General features: G+C 48.8%; 1 protein-coding gene across 1 annotated transcript in view; it reads right to left on the bottom strand.

The window, feature by feature from the left end:
• Nucleotides 1-1,663: 1,663 nt before the first annotated feature.
• LOC131285800 (fibroin heavy chain-like) overlaps nt 1,664-10,170 on the bottom strand; it is a 28,461-nt gene continuing 19,954 nt past the window's right edge. The window contains exons 2-13 of the mRNA XM_058314655.1: nt 6,751-6,853; nt 6,463-6,676; nt 6,222-6,385; nt 6,047-6,088; nt 4,798-5,984; nt 4,531-4,716; nt 4,260-4,457; nt 4,103-4,201; nt 3,573-4,020; nt 3,148-3,219; nt 2,501-2,977; nt 1,664-2,292 (exon numbers count right to left, since the gene is read on the bottom strand). Coding sequence (XP_058170638.1) covers nt 1,664-2,292; nt 2,501-2,977; nt 3,148-3,219; nt 3,573-4,020; nt 4,103-4,201; nt 4,260-4,457; nt 4,531-4,716; nt 4,798-5,984; nt 6,047-6,088; nt 6,222-6,385; nt 6,463-6,676; nt 6,751-6,853 — 3,819 coding nt within the window. The remainder of the gene's footprint in view (nt 2,293-2,500; nt 2,978-3,147; nt 3,220-3,572; nt 4,021-4,102; nt 4,202-4,259; nt 4,458-4,530; nt 4,717-4,797; nt 5,985-6,046; nt 6,089-6,221; nt 6,386-6,462; nt 6,677-6,750; nt 6,854-10,170) is intronic.

Below are 10,170 nucleotides of genomic sequence, written 5' to 3'. Positions count from 1 at the left end.
AGTTTTTTTTTATTTTCTTCTTTAACAATACCAATCTTCACTTGCCGCGAATGTTTATGTCCTATGCGTTTGAAACATGTCCTTGAGAAATCAGTTCGGGGGAAAAAAAAACTCGAACGTGTACAGTTCAACCACTACGCTGCTCAGGGATGTTGTGTTTTATTTATCTCTCTTTCAATGTTTCCTTAATTTCAAAACAGAGCGTTAGATGGGAGACACCTGATATCCCGCTATCCCAAACTAAATTTCGCTGTAAACTCCGGAATAAACGTCATTAGGAGAGGATTCACTTCGCTGCAAAAGCCGATAAGATGAGGGAATCGTTTAATTCATGCACAGCTTTTAATCCCAAGGACGAGAAGGAGGAAAGGGGAGCTTATTTGCATCACAAAATTGACTTGTTGCAGCGTGCATTGATTGCAGTGGTGCTATAAAATGCAGTGCCTCGACGATCAGCACAAAGGTCGTTTCGGTCGTCAAGAGAATTGCGGGAATCAAGCGTGGCGGAAAGAAATTGATTGGAAGAAAACCGACACGTTAGAGGGTTGTTATTTGAGCGTGCGTTTTCAGATTTCACGCATTCGGGAGATAAGGAACATTTTAGAATGACACAAACATGTCTCTTCCTGAAAGGACGTTCGACTACAGAGCATCGTCGAAAGCAAATGAGTTGTATTGCTCTTATAAAAAGAGAACTTGGATGAGCGTACAACTGAAATAATTAAATTAATTGACGTGTGGTGGAGAAATCCCGTTTGCACTAAATTATATGAATGCAACAAGCGAACAGCATTCGACGGGCAATCGATCGTAATCTGAAATAGACTCGACAACAGCTCGAGAGGATAATCCGTTCTTTCTTCGAAAATTTAACCAATAGTACTTTCTAATGAAATGTAGGATTCTTATTACTTACCACAGTCTTACCCGAGGAGGATTGGATTGTTTAGTTTATCGCATCTCAAAGCGAACCGATGTGCATGATAAATCAATCTAATCCAGCATGGTCAGCTCCGAAACGTTGCTTTTACCCATAAGCGCCTAAATGTAGGCTATTGTACTAAAATGCACGCACCAGGCTTTGAAGTGAATCAAAAACATATCCTCCGTGTTCGTTGAGACTCGATGCAGGTCGAATGTATTTGTGCTTGATTTCATTACATTTATACTTAAATAATTTAAAATGTTTCGTAATAGTACAAAATGGATTATGCTAAGGCTCTGACACTCGCATTGCATTCCCTATTGCGTTTCGCACGACCTATCGTTAAAGTAATGGGCAAGACGATGCAACACGATAGCACTCTTTGCGATGCCATTTGCATTCAACGCTGGATCCGCTCCGCACCACCACTCTCGCTCGTTCCTACTTTAGATGAAAAATAAATCTAATCACAGTGACAAGAGGAAAATGAGAAAACATCCTTCTCCGAGCATGTTCCTCGTACCGGGCGATGCACTGATGAGCGGAAAAGTCCACCGTTCACGTCCGTCTCTTCGTCGAGTCCGGCGTTGAGTAAAAGGTACACGTGCGGTTGTGCATCCGGGTCTCGATGTGCGGTGAGTTAGATTCAAGATGTACTAAAAATAAAAATGAGTATTTCTTCTTCTCCTTCTTCGACCGTGTTTGCCATAGTCCGTTTTTCTTTTGCCCCTTTCTAGTCTACTTTCGTTCGAAACCCGCCTGCCCGACTAATGACTGAGGGATGACACTCGGTGGGCGACGGGTGCGGAGCCTTCGGGAGCGATTGCGGGCTCGCTGCAGGACCCAGCTGCCGTCCGGCTTCTGGAACAACCGCTGGGCCGGAAGGTCCGCCAACGGTTGCCCCTGCCCCTCCGGTGGGGGCGGCGCAGGCCAGTTGAAGTTCGCCGGAAGTCCACTCTTCTGGGCGTGACAGTTCGGGATGTAGATGACGGGAATGAAGCCCAAGTAGCCGGTCGGTTGCTGCCCCGGCGGGTTCTGGTTCTGATTTTGCTGATCCGCCGGACAGTTGCACGGTGCCTGCGGTACGTACGGGGGTGCGTAGGGGTACGGTACGAAGAAGTACGGATATTGCGACACCGCTATCTGATAGTTGGGAGGATATTGATTTCCTCCGTCGCCGCCACCGTTGCCGTTGCCGTTGCCGTTGCCATTTCCACCACCGTTGCCTGAACCGGACGACGGTGGAGAGCTCGTATCGATCGGTTTCGTCGGTGGATACACGCCTATCGCTGTACCCGGAGATCCTGGCACCGGAGTGCTCGGCGTCGGTTCTGGACCTTCCTGTCCTGGGCTTTGAGTCGTTGGTCCTGAAACGGTCGAAGGAAACTGTTACTAATATGCTGATACTAATCAATACCTTCGATACAATCATGCACTATATCCAACTACTACTTCTTGACTACTATACATTCCCAGAACCCTAGAGTCCTCCCAGCCACCAGAAATATGTTGTTTAGGAATTTCCCCCCCTCTTGAGATGCTATCCCGACTGGTGCTTCTCCTCCGGCATACTACCTTGGCCGACGGGTGGAATCGAAATACTGGCGTTGTGCGTTAGGTGTGCGCCCACTCCGACCGCGGTGCTGTTGGCCTCGATTCCTGCGCCAACCGTCATGGCGTTACTTACGCTGACACCGGCACCGGAAGCGTGCTCGGTGTGGTTGAGGGAACCCTCGATCGTACCTGCCGCGACGCCAACCGCCACCCCGACGCTGCCCGCCACGATCACGTGCTGGTTGTCGATCGTGTTCTGACCCCCGTGGGATACCTGCGCACCCTCCGCCGTCACGGTCACGTTGGTGCTGTGCGTGTGATCGATCGTCGTACCGAGGATGGTGGCCGAGGTGTTGGCCCCGGCACCCGCCTGCACTCCGCCCGTCCCAATCGAGCCACCGATCGTGCCGGAAATGCTGTGATTCGTCCCGGTGTGGGACGTGGACGCCGAGCCACTGATGCCGGCCGTGGATACACCCGCACCTAGGGATATACCGCCTGGATGCGTCGCGTCCAGACCGTGTTGGTTTTCGATTTTCGCACCATTTGCAAGCAAGCGGATCGATAGTTTGTAGTTAAAATGGTTCAGAAAAATGCATAATTAGTTGTAAGGTATGCTTAGCTTGCAGCAAGCACTGCAGAACACGTTCAACTCGGCAGGTATTTACCGTGCGGTCCACCGAAGCCCAGTGTCGCCTGTAATCCCCCATTGCCCGGCTTAAACCCGATCCCAATTTGTACTGTAGTATTCAGGTGAGTGCACGTGTGTGTGGGTGTGTGGATGTGTGCGCAATGAAGTGCAGGAAGTGTTTAGTTTTTTCGGTTTTTCATGTGGTGTGATACATCGTGTTGTTGTTGTGTTGCGGTGTGTTGTCATTGCGGTGTAGTTGCGTGTAAAAAGTAAAGTGTTGTATATGCGTGTGCGATTAGTCACAACCACGTTAGAGGTGTTAAACTATACATTAATAACTCTAGGTAATAACAATTCATATTCCTAAGAAGACTTCTAATAACTGGTTTGTTTCAATAAAGATCATGAACAGATTATTTGGTATATAGGTGTCACATTGTATTGCTCGGGAAAATACTTTACCTCCTTGTGGGGGACGCTGTACTTGTCCCGGAGGCTGTCCCTGGCCAGAGCCAGGACCTTGGCTACCTCCAACTTGTCCCGGTCCTTGACTTTGGCCTTGACTCTGACCTCCTTGGCCCTGGCTTTGCGACTGCCCAGGACCTTGGCTTCCTGAACCTTGCCCTCCCTGGCCCGTGCCTGGTCCTTGGTTTCCTCCAGCTTGTCCCGGACCGGTGGCTGGACCTTGACTTTGGCCTTGGCCTTGGCCTTGGCCTTGACCTGTTCCTTGGCCCCAGGATACCTGAACTTGTACATTGTGCTCCTCCTTGTTTCCACTGATCGGCTTTTGATGTTCGCCTTGATGTTGACCCTGGAACTGACCCTGCGAAATGCCCTGGTGGCTACCCATATGGCTGCCCTGATGCTGACCTTGTCCAAGCGGTCCCTGATGTTGTCCTTGATGTTCACCCTGTTTAGATGAATGTTTAAATCGTATAAAACTGTATTCTTAAGACGATTCTATCATGCGTTTGCAATTTATACCGACATACCTGATGTTGCCCACTGTGGATACCTTGGTGACTGCCCATATGACTGCCTTGATGTTGACCCTGGCCAAGTGGGCCTTGATGCTGGCCTTGGTGCTCTCCCTGCGTAAAGGGTTCATTTGATTATGTGCTCGATGTTCAAGAACACTCTTACACATACCTGATGTTGTCCGCCATGTACGCCTTGGTGACTTCCTTGATGTTCGCCCTGGTGAGAGTTGGATCCGGTCACTCCTTGGTGGCTACCTTGATGCTGCCCTTGATGCTCTCCCCCTTGTAATCCTTGGTGACTTCCCTGATGCTGACCTTGATGCTGGCCCTGGCCTAGCGGTCCTTGATGCTCTCCTTGATGTTGTCCCTGCAGGGTACGGTTTAAACATGGCGATATAAAGTTTAACCGCTTCGTGAAGTCCGCTTGATTGCATTATTACCTGATGTTGTCCGCCATGTATGCCTTGGTTACTTCCTTGATGTTGTCCCTGGTGCGAGTTGGACCCAGTCACTCCTTGATGACTTCCTTGATGCTGTCCTTGATGCTCGCCCCCTTGCAATCCTTGCTGGCTGCCCTGGTGCTGGCCTTGATGCTGGCCCTGTCCGAGTTGGCCTTGATGTTGTCCCTACACCACAGTGAATTACGATTACAGCCACCATAACGATTACGAATTCCAGTACAATTGTGCAACGGTGCATACAAATACCTGTAGTTGGCTTCCGTTTGTCCCCTGACCGCCTTGTTGTTGCTGCTGTTGCCCTTGGTTACCTCCAGATCCCTGAGATCCTTGACCTTGTCCTTGTCCTTGCCCTTGACCTTGCCCTTGCCCTTGTCCTTGCCATTGCCCTTGACCTTGTCCTTGCCCCTGACTCTGTCCCTGCCCTGGTCTCTGTCCCTGTCCTTGTCCTTGCCCTTGCCCTTGTCCCTGCCCTTGCCATTGTCCTTGTCCTTGCCCCTGACCCTGTCCTTGACTCTGTCCCTGTCCTGGCCTCTGTCCCAGACCCTGCCCTTGTCCTTGTCCTTGCCCTTGCCCTTGCCATTGTCCTTGCCCTTGACCCTGTCCTTGACCCTGCCCTGGACCTTGTCCCTGTCCCTGTCCCTGTCCTGGTCTCTGCCCTTGTCCTTGTCCTTGTCCTTGTCCTTGTCCTTGTCCTTGCCCTTGGCCTTGGCCTTGGCCTTGCCATTGTCCTTGTCCTTGACCCTGCCCCTGTCCCTGACCCTGACCCTGACCCTGACCCTGACCCTGACCCTGACCCTGACCCTGACCCTGTCCTTGACCCTGTCCCTGTCCCTGTCCTGGTCTTTGTCCTTGCCCCTGACCCTGTCCCTGTCCCTGTCCTTGCCACTGCCCTTGTCCTTGCCCTTGGCCCTGACCCTGACCCTGTCCCTGTCCCTGTCCCTGTCCCTGTCCCTGTCCCTGTCCCTGTCCCTGTCCCTGTCCCTGTCCCTGTCCTGGTCTCTGTCCTTGTCCTTGCCCTTGGCCCTGACCTTGACCCTGTCCTTGCCCTTGGCCCTGACCCTGACCCTGTCCTGGTCTTTGTCCTTGCCCCTGTCCCTGTCCCTGTCCATGTCCTTGACTCTGTCCTTGTCCTTGTCCTTGTCCTTGTCCTTGTCCTTGCCCCTGACCCTGACCCTGACCCTGACTCTGTCCCTGTCCTGGTCTCTGTCCCTGTCCCTGTCCCTGTCCTTGTCCTTGACCTTGTCCCTGTCCTTGACCCTGCCCTTGTCCCTGTCCTTGACCCTGCCCTTGTCCCTGTCCTTGCCACTGCCCTTGTCCTTGGCCCTGCCCTTGACCCTGTCCCTGTCCCTGTCCCTGCCCCTGCCCCTGTCCCTGTCCCTGTCCCTGTCCCTGTCCCTGACCCGAGATAGGTTTTTGTGTCGGTTGGCTACTTCCTAGAAAGTGTGAGATATGGGTGAATATCTAGAACATATACAGTGTCGTAGGTGATGTCTACCTTGCGATCCTCCGCTTCCACCGGTGCTCGGTTTGGTTGGTGCTACGGTGGAGAAGTGCAAAACAAAACAAACAAAAAAGTGTGCCAATGACTATGTGCTTTCTACGGTAGTGTTCTGTACCTGCCGACGACGTTCTAATCAAAACCAAATTCGATCCCCTATCCCACTACTCACCGGGTGGAGTCGGATTACCACCACCTGATCCCGGCCCAGCACCGGTCGTTCCGTCCGGGCGCATTCCACCCGGGAACATCCCGCAACCCTTGGGAAGATATAGCTCAGTCCACGGTCGCAGCGTTCCGCGCCGTCTTTCCGTCGTCTCCTCCTCGGCTATCGAGCTGCATTGAGGGTTATGACGAAACGATAAGTTTACGTGAAGAATCAACCAACATACCGCAACACCCGGAGTACCTACTTGCTGTACTGGGTCGGTGCATCGGCAAAGATCTCCACCGGTCGGTTAGGCTCCACCACACGGTAACCGTGAGTATCGGCCACATAGTGCGTTACCCGCAGCATTCCGTTCGGGTCTATATAGCCGTAACAACCGTACGTCACGCCGTCAGGACCACGCGTTTCATGATGGAACTGCCCGTTTGGGCCCACCTCGTAGCCGTACTGGTATGAACCTACGAAGGCAAACATTATAAGCGATCCTGTCATGGCACATTCCACGGATATGATGATACCAAACCGTACTTACTTGTATTAAAATTGGCCTCATGGTATTGCGTCTTGCCAGGTTCATCAATCGCCACTATCACTTCTTGCTCGGAACATACCAAACCGAACAAAAATGAGAAAATCTGTAAGTAACAAAACACAAACTATAATAAGCTGAAATCTGGCAAACATATGAGCTCAAGTGCATAGAATATTCACAGAACAGAAAAAACCAATTGAAAAATCAATCAATTAGTAACGCTTCAGAAAATCTTTTGTAAGATGTCTAATTGCTTTATGAGCTATGAAATAATGGATACCAAAGATGGAACATGGGCTGAATTCCTAATAAGAGTTAAGATGATACCTTCCCCCTATTCCTGCAAATTGAAACAAAGCTCAAAAGGTCCTCCGAATGCCAATCTGATACCATCATCAAGCCGTAAACCAATTAAACTAAAAGGCGTAACAAATCCCACTTTAGTTGTGAACCGGAATGCACTCGATTTATTGCATTACTGCACTGCCCGTAACGCACGCACATGTTGCTGCAGGCAAAATCCATTCTACAAAATGCACCTCCCCTCCCACAACATTCCCATTTTCTCACGAATCAACTGCAACGCCACAAATGTTGATGGCAGATGACTACCCCGCGGGAAACGGGACTCACCTCCCCTTAATTTCCACCCGTTTCACACTACTTCCACCATTATTTCAACCCCTTGTTCTACAAACTGCTATACCACCCGTCCCTATGCGTCATGCACTCCCCTTGCTTCGCCTTTCCCGTCCACGATTCAACGCAGCGAGCAGCTACGCTCACGATCTTCTCCTCCATTCCGAATTCTACCTCCTGCTTCAAACAAAGTGGTTGAAACTAAAGGTATATCGAAAGTCTAATTTTTGACATTTGTATCGTTGTCAACGTTGTGTAACCATGCAAATATGTTGTCAATTCAATTGTTCGACCGAAAACAATGAGTAATTTTGATAAAAAATGCATCCAAAATATTTGTTGCAAAGATTTAGACTATCAGTTTGGTTAATAGTAGCAAAGAATCTGTTTGGCTCGAATGGTTTTGACATTTCTGTTTTCTTTCACATTTAACACATAACCTTGAGTTCAACAATCTTGGTATAAGCTATCGAGACGTCATTGCTTTGTTGTGATGTTGACAATGTGAAAAAGAATGGTGTGCCGAAAAATGTGCAAAAAGTGTGTTTATTTATGATGTGTGATGAGAAATCTATCATGAAACCAATGTTGGTAAGTAAGATTCCCTATACAGGTAAGTGTTATCCATAATTATTTCAGAATAGCAACGAAATACCTCCAGCAATACCCGATGGTCCAGCATTCAGGGTAAGTGGAGTAGAATTGTAATTGTCCATTCAAAGGTTCTAATGGAATGTGATTGCTTGTCTGTTCTTTTCTTTCCAGAAGGTATGTAATTAGCAAGTGTTTAATGAACAAACAAGAAAATAAAGTTATTAAAATGTAAGGAAACATTGCGTGTTGTATTGATGTACGGCATGATGACAGGGTGGGTACAGACGAATGGTTGGGGAAGGGAGAAGGAGAGAGGAGAGAGCGGTGTGAAGAGGGGAATCACTCAGTTCAGGGGAGGGTCGCTCAAAATCGCTCACGTTTTGACTGAATAAACTACTCTTTTTCAGTCATTTATTCAGTCACTTATTCAGTCATTTCTGTCCCGCAGGGTATCGTATGTCCGAAGTACATAGTAGTGTAATAGTACAAAGCGAGAGGATTATTGCTACAATGAGCACAGAATCGGGGCACTTCCGGGAGCAGGGGATTTTCAAATGAATATGGATTAAACTAATTGACTTGATAGGGGAATGAAATAATTGGAACTGTTTGGAGCATCACTTAAAGGTATTTTAACATTTGTTTAATAGATGACTGATATGCATTTTTTGTGTTGAAATTTAAATCTCTAGATCACGTTCAATCACATTAAACAGATTCTTGTTTCATAGAACGCTGCATTTTTTAAAAAGTTCGAACTTAGGTTAAATTTAAAAAATCCTTAAATATGTACCAAAGTACAGGCAACACCTTCAACTCACACATAGATCACATACTAAGCCTCAACACTGTTGCTGCTTCGTTTCGTTATCGAATGCCTTATTCTGTTCCCCTTCATCTTCAATCGAAGGGCACGCAGCAAACCCAAATCGACCAGAAGGAGCATTATAAAAGACTTCGTTTGTCCTTTTAAACCCAGAAGTTTGTCAAATCAATACAATCGCCGCATTCTTGTACCCTCGTCCCACCGGCGGCACGCACCAACCTGACATTTTACCTTCTTCCATCAGCCTGGCAAAGTGACAGCTTTGCACCGTTTGACATACAATTGTTTCCAGCGCCCTCCAGCGAGATGCCGAATCGGCTTCAATCTGTCCTCCAAGCGCGTGTTAGACGTTGCGTTCGGATCGCGCTTTTCCCGCCGATTCTCCCAGCTCTGCCCCGTATCACTCCCGTGCGCCATACACCGAACCCTCCGCTGGTGTGCCATTGTTTTCCGAAGCGAGCGTAGCAGCAAAACATCAACAACCGGATACGCACGCTGGTTCCTTCGTTGGCGTTCCCGTGTAAGATATGGGCTGTTCGAGATGCAATGCGGCGCAATCCTCCGGCGAAGGGCTCGTGAGCGGTGGGGGGTTTGTTTGTCTGAGCTGATCAATGATAAGTCCCCGTTGACAAGATGAAAAATACGCTTTTGACAGGGCTGCGTTTCTACCTCCATGTACTTCGAGTCGAAAAGAGCAGATTACGCCTTGTGAAAATATTTTTTAATCGCAACGGAAACTTTCCACACCTAATAAATTATCATTATTTCAGAATAAACTCACTCTGGGACTTGGTAGAACAGCGCACCAGCATCTCACCGGATGTCGCCTTCAGTTTCGCACACAATTTTTCAGCCGAACTTAATCGCGAACCGGTGACATTTTTCAAAAAGGATTGACTGCAAAATCCTTCTCACTTCCCGTTCGTTCGTTCTGTTTCAATTGGATTTCGATCGGTAGAAGCTCGGTGATGTCACACTCAGGCAATCACTTTAACATCGACGGGTGCAAACGTAAAAGCGACCGAAAATCCTTCCTTTCCTTATAGGGTAAGTGTCTCCTTCCAACCCTCCGATACCTCCGTTTGTAAAACGTAGGATCATTCAATTCGTGCTCTTTTTTCCTCCAACACCCGATTGTAAAAAGGCAAACATCCACCTTCGTCGAACGTCCTGATAGAACGATGAAACCACTTCGCTTCGACTGCAGAGTTAAAATATCAAAGCAATCCGAGACGCCCGAGTGCTGAAAGACGTTTGTTTTCTTTTCGCTCTCACCGGAAACCCATCGACACGGTGCCGCCGGAAAACCTCCCACCCGGGGTGCAACCGGAACCACTCGGGGAAACTGAGGTTTTCCGTCG

This window comes from Anopheles ziemanni, chromosome 3 (assembly GCF_943734765.1).
Source record: "Anopheles ziemanni chromosome 3, idAnoZiCoDA_A2_x.2, whole genome shotgun sequence".
Taxonomy (NCBI): domain Eukaryota; kingdom Metazoa; phylum Arthropoda; class Insecta; order Diptera; family Culicidae; genus Anopheles; species Anopheles ziemanni.
This window is presented reverse-complemented; position numbering and strand designations above follow the sequence as displayed.